This window comes from Cicer arietinum, chromosome 6 (assembly GCF_000331145.2).
Source record: "Cicer arietinum cultivar CDC Frontier isolate Library 1 chromosome 6, Cicar.CDCFrontier_v2.0, whole genome shotgun sequence".
In the NCBI taxonomy this organism is placed as follows: domain Eukaryota; kingdom Viridiplantae; phylum Streptophyta; class Magnoliopsida; order Fabales; family Fabaceae; genus Cicer; species Cicer arietinum.
In genome coordinates this window covers 1,496,376-1,510,811 of record NC_021165.2, presented here as the reverse complement: position 1 = coordinate 1,510,811, position 14,436 = coordinate 1,496,376, and the positions used below count along the sequence as shown (strand labels likewise).

The 14,436-nt window shown below is 29.4% G+C and overlaps 1 protein-coding gene and 1 long non-coding RNA gene across 2 annotated transcripts in view; both read right to left on the bottom strand.

Moving 5' to 3' along the window:
* The window catches only part of LOC101506439 (uncharacterized acetyltransferase At3g50280), a 9,715-nt gene extending 5,945 nt beyond the window's left edge, over positions 1 to 3,770 (bottom strand). The window contains exon 1 of the mRNA XM_073370257.1: positions 2,749 to 3,770. Coding sequence (XP_073226358.1) covers positions 2,749 to 3,666 — 918 coding nt within the window. The 5' untranslated portion in view covers positions 3,667 to 3,770. The remainder of the gene's footprint in view (positions 1 to 2,748) is intronic.
* A 7,610-nt stretch (positions 3,771 to 11,380) lies between these two features.
* On the bottom strand, positions 11,381 to 13,820 carry LOC113787239 (uncharacterized). The gene is made up of 2 exons (XR_003473749.2): positions 13,489 to 13,820; positions 11,381 to 11,629 (listed from the first exon to the last, which is right to left on the bottom strand). It is a non-coding gene; the product is annotated as an uncharacterized lncRNA (long non-coding RNA).
* Between the last annotated feature and the right edge of the window lie 616 nt (positions 13,821 to 14,436).

Here is a 14,436-nt window from a genome sequence, read left to right as displayed (position 1 = left end):
ATTGTTATTATTATTGTTATTATTATTGTTATTATTATTGTTATTATTATTGTTATTATTATTGTTATTATTATTATTATTATTATTATTATTATTATTATTGTTATTGTTATTATTTTTATTATTGTTATTATTATTATTATTATTATTATTGTTATTATTATTATTATTGTTATTATTATTATTATTGTTACTACTACTACTATTATTATTATTACTATTATTATTATTATATTATTATTATTATTATTTATATTTTATTTTATTGTTGTTGTTGTTATAAATAAAGTTCATTATAGCTAAATGAATTCTCCATCTATATACAACGGGAGTGAGGGTAAATGGACACGAATTACGAATTAATTATGTTCAATCTTACCAAAAAATGTTATTCAAGTAGAAGGACATTGAGTGACTTACTTGTTATGTTGAATTTAAGTTATTATTTTACTTGTGTTTAGATGCTTAAGGTGTTTGAAATATTTGAGACTAGTGGTAAAAGAGGTATTTAAGTATAATTTATGAAGAAATAATTTTATTAAATTCAAGTATAATTTTTCGAGATAAATTTTCATGCTTAATACATTGGTTACTAAATTTTATTAAACCTATGTATAATTTTTTGAGTGACTGAAAAACATCTATAATTATTTTTATTAAATCTATGTTACTAAATTTTATATTCACTATATTAGAGGCGATGTTTTTCAAATAACAGATAAATATTAAATCTATGTCTTAAATCGGAGTCAGATCACATCTTGAGTTTAGATTAAATTTATAATTTAATTAAAATCTCACTTGAAAGTTATTTTAAAATTTATAAATATTTTAACATTGTAAGTTATTTCAAAAAGTTACAAAAAAAATTTCTATTTATTTGCAAACACTTAAATAATTTTTTAATTGAAAATTTCAGTTTCAACTTTATGCACAATATTGTTTATAAGATTCATAGTTAAATTTTAGAAATTTTAAGATTCATAGTTTAATTTTAGAAATTACATTATCCATTTAGCATGTCTCTTGTTTTTTGCTGTTCATTTTTCTCGATTGTCTTCACCAATGACTTTCCGGTTCACAAGTTCTTAGGACAATAGCTCTTGTCGACTTTCCACTTTGGTAATCAACATAGAAGGCATCACACAGAATATGTAACTAGAGAAGGAACATAAATATAGATCCCAAGTCTAGAATCTAGTAGAATTGTCATTCTTAGCAAAAGCATCGACTATTCTATTAGCTTTTCCTGGATATGGGGGGTTTCCAGGATGCAACATTCATTTCACAAAACATCCGCAGGATGTTGGAGACAAGACTATGGGGAGGGTGTGGATAAGGACCACCTTCGAATATAGGCCAACAAAATAAATGACCATGGTATAATAATGCATGCTTCAGCAAGTGAAGTAGTTTAGCAATAATATCCAGTACAAAACAAAGATACAGTTTGAAAGATTTGTTTCTTGGTTAGGACAAAAGCAATATTACATCCATGAAAATCGAAAGATAAACATAAGTTTAGCTGTTGCTGCAATTTGGAGCTTCCTAATTTTCTATGTATTGGGGTGTGAGAAAATGTATTGCACCATCAGACCAAACATAGGCTAAATTAATGATAGATCCAAATCCAATGACACAAGTACTCTCAGTAGATAATTTGCTTATCAAATTACCTTTCCTGGTCATGTTGTTCAATGCAGAAGAGGCTCAAGTTCAATTATGTTCCAGTAGCTGATATGGGTCTAAATGTGGATTTAAAGTGAACAATTATTGTTTACTACATGACGAGACAACTGGGTGAAAAAGATAGCTCTGGAGTGAACAAACATCACAAGTAGTCATGTAAATCTAGAACCAACATAGAAACCATGCTGCTTAACATAAAAAGAACTACAGTTTAAAAAGCAGAACTGAGGGAGAACCTATATACCTCCAGTATAACCACATACATCTTCAATTGCTTTTTAATTATTTTACTCAACATTTCCATTAGCTCATTCAGCAATGAACTCAACTTATCAATGATAAAAAAATGTCACTACTTTCCCCAAGCTGAACAAATATTTGATGAATAAAGCAACATTATAAGCTTGCACTGCACCACATCTAAGTTCCCAATGAACTTAAGGTGAGCCGAAATGCTTATCAGGTAATCGTCTGAAGAACCTAAAATTCTTTAATATGCCACTCATTTGAAAGGAAAACAATGCCATATGGCTTCAATTTTGCTAGGTTAATTGATGAAAAGGCAACATAACCTGATTAACACAAGAATGCTGTACCGATATCTTATATACATTAGGCATAAATATAATGCTAAAAGGGAAACATCACACAACTATGAGGAATATCTATAACAAATCAAAAGAAAGTCAGTTTCGAAACACAGGGCCTGTCCCAACTATTCCGTGTTATGCAAACACCTATGAGAAGTCATGAACAAAACCAGACCACACAACAAACTAGCCAGACTTAAAGATAAACCAACTTTATTTCATTTTCATAATATAATAAAAACCCGGATGAACAATTCCAAATCATCACATCACATGATAAACATTTGGTTACTTACTTCATCACCATTGATCACAAAATAAAGCAACACAAGTGCATTCAATCCAACACTAAATTGAAATATTTACATCATATATAGGGTTTCGTATATACCAAAATAACAGTATAGAGAATGATTAGCCTTCAAATTTCAAACCATTGCAAACACCGGAAGCAAAGAACTCAATAATCGTGGTAAAGGCCATCCCCATAATCATCTCGAGCAGAAGCAGCGTCGCTTTCAACCCTTTCCGCAATTCTGTGCTCTTCATACTTCAGCCCCTCTTCAAGAGCAAGTCCACCCAGCGCACCAGCGACAGCTCCAACGGCCAGCCCAGTTCCTAGGCCCAACTTACCGCCTTTGGGCCTGGGAAGAGTCTGATCATAAGAGGATGAATAATCAACCGGGGCAGATGGTCCACTTGGCCCAGCACCAGCTACATAACCACTATTACGTTCAAAGAAAGGTCTCGGCGGTGGAGGAGGATAAGGAGCACCAGAATAATAGCCGGGATAGTAACCGCCAGAGTAGGAATCAGTGTAAGAGGTGTATGAAGTGTAAGGTGAATGTGATGGTGATGGAGAAGGTGAAGGGGAGTATCCTCTGTAATAGACAAAGGAAGGATTGGGATTAGGGTTAGGGTTAGGGTTAGAGTTGGCGTAATCGAATGTTTGTGGTGACGGAGGAGAGCGACCAAGGAGGCCAATTTTGAGGTGGATCTTACCGTGAGGACGACCGGAGGGTCGAATTAATGGGAATTTACGGATTTGAGTGGAATCGTGGAGGTCGTGAAGGTCTTTGAGGGGGAGACGGAGGGTGGCGACGAGGGGTTTAGGGGTATCGGAGGGTTTGGAATGGAAAATTTCGAGGGTGAGGGAAGAGTCTTGGAGAGGAAGTGGGAGAGGGAGAGTGAAACGTTCGTTCCAGATAGGGGAAGTGTTGCCGGAGTCGTCAGATTTAGTGGCAAGTCGACGGTCAGGATCGAGCCAGAAGACGACGTAGGGTTTGAGGTCGCCGTTTTTCCAGTTGACGTTTTTGAGGTGTTTTGCGGAGAGTATTGTGAGGTCTAGATCCACTGACTTGGACGGTGGAGGACGTGATGATGCCATTATTTCTTTCTCTTCTGCTCTCAACTAACACTTCCAACCACCTCTATTACCAAATTTTCAACTTATCTCACCTCATTTTAATCTTCTACTCTTTTATTCATAATTCAAACTTGTACTCTAAAGTGAGATTTAAATAATATTATAATGTATGATTCATCGTAAATGTACATGTGCGTGCGTATTTGTAAACAGTTTTTATGTTAATACCATATTAAATTTAAATTTACATACGATTACCATGTGAATTATATTACATTCTTTATCTTTATTATTAGATAACGTGAATAAAAAATTACTCTTAAAATTATAAACATCCACTAAAATGGTTCATAGTTTTTTTTTTCTTTTCTTTTTTTGTCAATTGACATATATGTTTTTGAATCCTATAGTGTCAATCAAAATATTCTTTATTAACTTCTTCTGGCAGATTATGTTGTGACAACTTACATGTTAATTGGATATATAATTTTTTGTATGAACACCTTTCTGCCTTGGTTCCACACAATGTAACCACATTATAGGCTAATTTGTTTATGAAATATTTCATTATTCTTACAATAAGAGTTGTTTAAAATTTTTCACACATGTTAAGAAATGCAGTAATTGAAATTGAGAAATAATTTTATCAAACTATCGATCATAATATGTGAATTTTCACTATTATCAATAATATGTGAATTTTTACTATTATCAATGTAAAATATCAATGTAAGTTTTTACGATCATCAATAGATAGTATAGAAAAAAATAATTAAAATTATATTTAAAATTATATTAAAAATTGTAAATAACATTTTTTTTAGACAATTTTTTATTAAAATAACACTCATTATAAAATGAATGAAATATTTTTTAAAGACTAATGTTAATAATTAGTTCGTACAATTGCAACTATTAATAAATTTATCCTTGAGATAACTTTAATTTCTAGGCAAATTTATCTATACTCTATAAAAAAAGAAGGAGGAGAGAAAAGAGGAGACATCATAAACACTTAAAAGGCATAAAATTAAAATAATTACATAAATCTCATGTGACATAGAAAAACTTTTTCTTATTAAAGGCACACTAAAAGGCTATATGAAATTCAATGAAATCTATTTCCAAAAAACTAATTCATAAATTCTGAGAAACTTTTTATAAAATGTAAAAAATATTCGATCGAATACCATTATCTGTGTAAAACCAAATATGAAATATATTAGATTAAAAAACTTACAAGACACTGGAACTAAAATTCCTCAAAATATAAGGTTGAAATGAACACATCAATAAAACTCTCCTTCAAAAATAAGTATCATCTTCATAAAACATGTCATCAAGACAATCTGGGAAAGAAAAATCATCTTTAATCCTCTGTAATCTCATAGAAAGATAAATAGCCCCTTCGAGCTTATATCCATTTCCATCCCTCCGCAATAAAGGAAAAGACCCAACTTTTCTTCTATTAAAAACCATTGGAAATGGAATTCTAACCCTCCCAATAACAACATTACCATTAGATGTACCAGGATCAACAACGGAGTTAAATCTCTGTACCTCAACATTCAAAACCACTTCATCATCAAGACTATCTAATAAAATAACATCAATTTGATTCCATTTCGGGGTTAAACCTTTGGTAACTTTGGTTCGAATTTCTTCACCGGGTTTTACCCAATATATGACATTGTAATGTCTACTTTCAACACATGGATGACGCGTTGGTTCATCGATGCCTACAGCTTTGTGAATTTTGACGTGAAGGCCGAGTCTGTATTCGTCGGTGATTACATTTTTATTCTTTTGGTTTGTGTTGTGTATGGGTTTTGGTAATGGTAATGGTAATGGTGCAGGCACTCTTGTTATGCTGCATTTGTAGGTTGTTACTGGATTTCTTTTCTTCAGTGGAAGGATCATAGTTGAATAGTAATGGAAGAAAGAATTTGCTGATCAAGAAAATAAAAGAAAAACTAATTATGGTGGCACAAGAAATGTAAATAATGTGGGAGATTATTACATAATAATAAATATAAATGGAAGGGGAAAAAGAAAAACAATGAAGAGAATGTAATGTACCTCAGAAAATTTGGAAGTTTGGTAACGGTGGAATAAGAAAGAAGATTACAGATTCGCTGGCATAATTTTCTAACTTCACACTTTTGACTAGGTAGATAACTCGATTCTTCTAACTACTTTTTTATTTATTTATTTATTTTGTTTTATGATGGATTCTTCCAGCTACTTTGTTTCAAATAAAATATAAGAAGTTATCTCTCTCTGTAAATCCGTTTAAAAAATATCTCTCGCTGTAAATATATACACTACCTATTTTTTTAATATAAATATATACTCCCTTTTTTTTATTGATAATGTATTTAATATATTTATGCTATAGAGAGAGAGAGAGAAAATTATTATTTTTAGTTACAGTAAAAAGAAATATTTATTGTGGTTGAGTAAAAAAAGAATTTATTTTTAGTTGAAAAATACCTCAAAACTTGATTGAAGGATCAAATGGGTAAGATCATTAAAAAATGAATGAACAACTTGGGGTGTTTCTTCTATCTAAACCCCTACGAAGTACTAAGCCCAAATTTAGCTAAGGTGTGGGGTGCATTGTTCCTATCCCTTTTAACATGGTGAAAATCTTAAAAGTGAAAGTTGTTCTAACAAGCCCAACAATTCAAAAGAACTAAAACAATGGATTCACAATTCATATCTAAAATACAGTTTTTAAACACAAATTACTAGCAAAATTGACCCTTAAGCATGGCCGGCCCAAGGCCGAATCTAATAAAGTTAGGGTTTTTAAACATCTGAAAAATAATTAATTTTTTTATGTATATTTAGGTCTTAAAAAAGTAAAAATGTTTAAGTAGTACAATGAGTAAAAACCTTACAATTATAAAAAAAAATACAACTATTGACATATTTAATTAAAATATTTTACATCTCATAAAATAAGAAAATATATAATTTAAATAGAATTATAGTAAAATATTATTGTTAGTTTTAAAAGTCCTATATTTATTTTATCGTGACTTTGTTTTAGAGTTTGCTTTAAACCTCAATAAGTATTAGGACGGCCCTGCCCTTAAGTATGCATCATAAATACAACAAAAAAAAATAGTTATGTTATACTAGAGGAAAACATAGCCGTTTTTTTTTTCTTCTTCTTATTTTTAACTCTTTTTCATCTATTCATAAAAGAGGGGGTGGTTTAAAGCCTTTTTTTTCCCTGAAACGACCCCTTCAACTCATTTTTTCTTCTCCTTTTAATTAAATAAGTACTTTGACATATATTTAAATTTTCATGTCTTGGTGCGACATTTGATTTTTTGTCTTGGTGCAAGGTTCTTTTAGTTTAGAGTGATAGGTTCATTTTGATCAAATGCATATTCAAATTAAATCAATGACTTTAACGTCGTCAACATTACAATTTTGTATACATGTGTTTTAAGTTATTACTCAAGATGTTGTGTGTTTGTTCACAAATTCATTTTTTTTTATTTCAGCAAATTCAAATTATATTGTTCAAGATCGATGTAATTTCTACTAATTTGAATAAATGATTATTGTCTTTTAGTAAAAAAAAACACTTTAATAATTTAACTCATCCAAATAGCAGCATTTATTCCAAGTAGCTGATGCGAGAAAGTTTCAATTAATGTTTCTAATTGCACAACCAAAATCTCAAAGAAGAATCGTTTGAGGCAACAACAACATTGATTTTCCATTGTATAGGAGGGAAAGTGAGCCATCTGCCTTTTCTTGTTTTTCGATTTTTAATTGTGGCACCAACAAGAGTTCTATGCTTAAAGAAAACATTTCGCGGCTCCATCTGATAGAGCTCAATCTTCTTCATTGTAGTTTGCATGGTCCTAACAACATGTATATCTTTTCTCTTAAAAATCAATTTAATTCAACACAGAAAAATGCTATAAATGATGAAAAAATGCACCATAGGGTTGAGTTATGGGCTAGATAAAATAGTCATTTCCCAACCATGTAGTAAAACTTTGGTTATGTATGTAACACCCCAATTTTCATAGAATCTTCTTATGTTTATTTTGTGTTAATATTTTCTTATGAATATCTGATATGATGCTTATGTATAATTAAGGGTAAGTGTCAAAGATTTTAGTAGTATTGGAGGCTACATGGAGAGAGAGAGAGAGGGAGAGAGAGGGAGAGAGAGATAGGTCAAACCAAGTAAATGAATTTTGGTAGGTTTCATCGTGAGAAATATGTGTCGCCGTGTGATGCAAACATACAAAGCACTATGAGAAATCCTCATATTGTAGTGTAAATTGATGTCTTTTCCAGGCATCAAATCCTTTAAATTTATGCGTTTAATGTGTAACTTCGTGTGAATTTATGCACTCATTATATGAAAAACTCTTTCAATGACATTTTTTAATGTGTTCCCTCGCTGTGAGAAGTCATATCTTTCTCGTGTGAGAATATCAATAACTACACAATTTTAATATGTCATGTTGTTGTGCAGAGATACCTCGTTGTCGTGCCAAACATGATTTTCTATATGAATTTTTTCTTAGTTTGAATTTTCTTAGTGACACTTGTGTCTGTTATAGATCATATCTCGAGTTATATTAATCCAATCAATCTGGTTAATGCATCCTTAGAAATATAATTCAATTTCCTACAACTTTTATGTCCAGTCCAAAGTCTAATGTGCTCATATTCAAAGTCAAATACTAATGATGAACTTGGCCAATATGTATTGAACTTTTTGTGTAACTTTTGTTCAATATTTTGACCATATCTTGAGCTATACAACTTTTTTTTAATGAGACCAAATACATCGGATCTCTAACATCTGTGCTTACATTCCATACGAAGACATCAAGACTTAATTCATTACTAAGGGTCACCATGCAATAAGTGTGTCCAGATTTAATGTAATGTGTTGTTGTGCAATGGGTGCTCTCGTTGTCAAAGGAATTGGAAGCATGCTTAGTTGATGTGGCTCCACAAATTGGAAGAACCGATGACTGGTCTTGGATTCTTAATTTAGATGAGGGATTCACAATACAGTGAGCTATTGTTATAAATTATTATTGTCATGCAGACCACAACAAATTAATGATATGAATATGTTGAAGGCGATAAAGATAATTATGAACACTGATATTCCTTCTAAACCACAAACTTTGACGTGGAGAATAATGCTAAGGAGGGTTGCAAGAAGAGTTAAATTACTCAAAAGGAGTGTTTTCTTTTTCAGAGTTAATGTGTGTTTCATGATTTATTACAGATGAATCATGTAACCATTTATTTATTTGCTTCTCTCGCAAATACAGTGTGTGGAACATGGTTTGTGTTGGTTGAGGGTTGATGGTAGGGATGAAAAAAAATTGTTCATGTAGATATTTGTAGATAAAATTCATGACGTAGATAAGATGGGTAACTTAACATGTACCCTTAGATAATATAAATGGATATTTGATATTTGTTTATTAATGGATAAGAATGCAAATGTAATGATATTTGTTCCCTTGGATATTTTTACCCGTTAGTAAACTAATAAAATTGATATGTTGGATTGCTTTTTGTGTATGTGTTAATGTATTAATAATAATACTTTTTAAGATATAATTTTGTGATATAGTCCATATGATCACTATTATAAAAAAAAATACTACTTTAATGAGTATTAAAAAATATAGTTAAGTGTAATTAATTTTCTAGGTTTTATGTAAAATACACGTTAAAGTTACTAAATTGTTCATTTTAAATGTCAAAAACTTAACAATTAAGTTAAATATTTTGAATTAAATGAAGAGTCTATTGAAAATAATAACATTAAATGAGTTAAAAGTAGTTAATTTTTGTTTATAAAACTAATTAGAGATAATATATTATTTATGTGTTAATTTTTTTTACTAAAAGAGGAAAAAAATTCTACATAATAGAAATATAAAAATATTTCTTGTATGTAAATGAATTTTTAATTTAAAAGAATATATTTATAGATACCCGTAAATACTCATAAATATTTTAAAACCTCACATAGATCATTTTTATCTAATAAGTAGAATAATAGATTATTATTATTCGTACTCTTAGATATTCATTGTCATTTCTAATTGATAGAATGGACATCAATAACCAAAAAAAAAATCTCCATTTTATATTGTGTGATGGGCTGGTGTGTGGAAAGAAAGCCAACAAAGGTCCACTATCTTATTTGGATGGTTGTGCTATGGTGTATTTGGAAACGCAGGAATCAAATCTTGATTCATGTGGGCTGTTTTGAACATTCCACCATTGTTAATTAGATTAAGGTTGTGTCGTAGGACTGGTTTATGAGTAGAACTGGGAGGAACACACAAATTTATTTTGTTGAATGGTGTTCAAGTTTTTTGGACTATATTAAAATATTGTAATTGGGATGAACGCCTCTTATACTGTCTTTAATATAAAAAAATTTACTGTAAAAAGAAAAAATTTATCTTTAAGTGGCTGACTATATTGATTTGAGAGTTTAGAGATTAAACTGAACTTTCAAAATATTTTTAAAAACCAAAGAAGTAACTAAACTTATTAAATATTTAAATTTTAAAAGATAAATTTAGAATTTTGTTGTATAGGAACAAAACATTTACTATGACCAAATACCAAAATAGATCCTCAAGTTTTCATGGTCAATGACTTTAGTACAGAGAAAATTAATGATTAAAATAAATTAATAAAAGTTATTTAAATAAAAGAGAATATTTAATTAAGAAAAAAATAAAAATAAAGACATAAAAACATAGAGTCAAAGTTTAGCGATCCGGACCCAATCGAATACCTAGTTCACAAGGTTTATGTAGTGAAGATTGTGGTAAGCATATCATGAATCAGCCAGAACTATCGATCCGATCCTTAATTAATTGGCTTGGGAGCTCAACCATTATTCATGTTTTTCTCTCAACAATAGATGTTATCTTGCATAAATTACAATATATTATACATTGGGCAAAAGATTGGTGGGGGACATCATTCGACTATAGTTTTGACAAGTAGCCTTCTATTCAAATATTTGAATAAAATATATGTACGGTGCAAGTTCTGATGTCCCTATCGTGTTAAAATTTTGCCTCTCCAAAAATAATTAATGTGCACAAAACATAATATAATTGTTTATGTAGGACAAAAGAATAAGAATAGTAGCTTAGCTCCCCTCCTTCTATAAGAAGAAAAATATAAAACATAGACAAGTAGGCCTTGTAGATAAGAAACCTGAATAAAATATTAAAGGAGTATAAGGCTACACGTTATGATGCCTTAACTCTTAATCTAGTGAAATGTATTGTAACAACAATTTTATGTATGCAATAATTAATGGATGTCTAGTGTGTCCCAAATAGAGGACCACTAGTGTAAGTTTCTGCTATTGTGAAACCCTCCACTTAGCTGTTACTAGTCGGTCCCAAATGGATTTGAGCATCGATAGTATTTTCTTTGATCATAAATATAAAAAGTTAATATGTACTTAATTTAAATTTGAAGTTAAATATATCTTGATTTTTCTTATATAATTGTAACCGAAAAGAGTACTAATATCACATTAACTCTACTTTTATTTTGAGAGTTAGGTATGTTCAAGTAGTTCAAGTTAAAAGTTAAAGGAATAAATGAGTCAAATGATCAATATTCAAACTCTACGAAAGTGTAAAAATGCTAACTTAACTAATTATTAATATTTGTTTATAAAATAAATAAATAAATAAAATTCACTTTTGCTCTTTGATTAATCTTATATTAAAAAGAGTATCCACATGTGTTTATATTTCATTGGAAATACTGCATCGTATGACAAATAAAATTCGTCTGATATAAAAAAGTAATTTGACAAGTGAAAAAAAAGTTTAAAATTGAATAACTTATTGAGAATTAATTTGAATTAGATCAAGATTGATAGCAGAAATTAAGTTCTCGAATAATATTTTGTCCTTGGAGCTCAGAGTGGTACCTGTAAATATTTAGATGCTCAAGTAAGTGTTTAGTTTAGTAGAGTAAAAGGTAAGAGAGATTAGAAGTGTGTACCTTGTATGGTGTTAGAAACATTGTATTTATAGGGGATGCTCTAATCTATTGGGGACAAGGGCAATAAATTCAACAAGTCTTTCATTGTGATCCACGACGTTGTTCCTTCCCAATATTTAGGATAAGGTTCTAGAAATTAGAGTAAGGTTGCTAGTGAACACTAGAAACAGGTTAAGCGAGTAAGGTTGTTAGTGGACCCTAGAAACGGGTTAAGCGAATGGGACCTTAGGTTGGTCCGAAACATAAACTTAGATTAAATATTGTAGTTTTAGTGTAATGTATTTTGTTATCTCTCTAGATAAAATCAAACAAAATTTAGTATATATCTTGATAGACGGTGAATTTGAAAAAATTACGGTGTCCATGTAATTTTTATTGAAGTTTTAAAATGCATTTTTTGTCAAAATAATGGTAGTTCACCATGATTCTATTGAGTAAAATAAAACAAATGGTCATGTTAACATGTGTCTTAAGGGCGCATGTTAAGGATATTAAAAGTATAATATTTTTATTAAAAAAGATTTTTATGCTAATTCAGACATGCATATAAAATAAAATAAAAAATGTTGAATAGGTTAAAACAAAGGGACATGCTAACATGTGTCTTAAGGGCACATGTTATGGATATCAAAAGCATAAATTTTTTATTGAAAAATATAATATTTGAATTTTTAAAGAGTTGAAAATTAAATTTCAAGACAATTTTTTTTTTTTGGAATTATTATGCTAATTCAAACATTCATATAAAATAAAGAAAAAGATTGAGTAGAATAAAACAAAGGGTCATGCTAACATGTGTCTTAAGGGGACATGTTAAGAATATCAAAAATGTAATATTTTTACTAAAAAATACAATAGTTGATTTTTTAAAGAATTGAAAATATAAATTTCAAGACAAAATTTATGTATTTGAATTATAAATTAGCACGTGTCATTGGGTCACATGTTAGTTTTTCCCTAAAACAAAAAAAAAAAAAAATTTAAAAAATGGAGACGAAGATTAATTAAAACTAAAAGTATCATAAAATTATTATATATTTGACAATCTCAAAATGTAATAATCATTTGAAATAATTATTATATTTGAAATAAGCGTGTTAGGTTTGCAAGAGACATACTATTATAACTTGGATTTATTACAAATTTCAATCAATTACTTTGACATTATCAATATTACATATCAAGAGACATATGTATTCTGAACACTTGAATATTGTCATATTTGTAGACATGTTCATGTTTTACGCTATTAACTTGAATATTGTGAGTTTGTTCATAAATTCATCATTTCTATATTTAGAAAATTTAAATTTGTATGCATTCTACAATGAGAGTCAATGAATGTCGTTTCTTTTAATAAAAAAATATTAAATAATAATAATAATAATAATAATAATAATAATAATAATAATAATAATAATAATAATTTTATTAATGACTACATTACTTAGAAGTTTAACTCATACTAGAAATTAGGAGTATTTGCATTGTGGTTTGAATCGATTTTGAGGTAAAAAATCATACCACCTAAAAATAAAATCACATGCAGTTTAGTTTAGTTCAGTTTGGATGACACATTTAAAAAACTTGATACAATCCAATTAGTATCAGTTTATTTGGATATCATTGGAACTGATATCACAAACATTATACTTAATAATGATGGGACTCTAGTTGCTTCAATAATACTTACCTCTTTATCATATGTGTGGAGGTCCTCTCTAGCTTAATTAATAAAGCTCATTATAACAATTTGATTCATGGTATAAAAGTGGCTACTGATACCTTTGAAGTTTCTTTGCTGATGATAGTCTTCTTCTATTTTGCAGGACAAATGACAGAGAATTTCACTGACGACAACAGAGTTGTGCCACAATTGGCTTCCCATGAAGCGTGGGTTTACCTACTATATTTGGTAGATCTAAAAAAACCTCTATTTGATTTTTTGCAGGATAATATATGGAAAAAACTTAGAAGGTGGATATAGAAGAACCTATCCTTTGTGGAGCATAGCACCTTATCTAAGTTGTGGTCCAATCCATTCCCACATATATCATAAGTTGCTTCCTACTTCCAAAGAGTTTATGTAACTTGATGGAGGCCTTGATTTGCAGGTTTTGGTGGGAAGCAAAAATAATTAATTGATTCTAGCAATTTATTTATGACGTAGGAAATTTAAAGTTGATTTAGTATATATTTTGTTCCATTTTTTAAGAGACTTAAATTGATTTTGACTTGTTTGGTAGTATTTTTAGTAGAATTAATTTTGCTTCTATAATTAATTCTAAGATAAAGTTATGATTTATAGCTTTTAACTCAAAATATGATTTCCACCTTTAAATTAATTTTTTATTTAATTCATTTTCTGTGAATGCATTCAAATATAAATTATTTTATATTTAACTATTTTTCAACTAAAATTTATTTAATTTATAAATTTCGTTCATTCAAAATTAATTTTTATCTCTTTTAAACCATATACACACCAAATAGTTGAGGTGGAGAGTTAATGAACAAATTGTAAAGGAAATAGAGGATTCACTCTCTGTCTCCAACAAATACTAATTAAACTAGTATTTGTGATGTCAAACAACAAAACATCTCCTTATATATAAACAGGACAATTGAATACTTTCTTTTAGTGTTTTGAAGTGGTCAAAAGGCTGACCCAAATTCAATACCACTAATGTTTTGCTATATAAATTTCCCTCCATCCCTATCAAGGTAAGATTC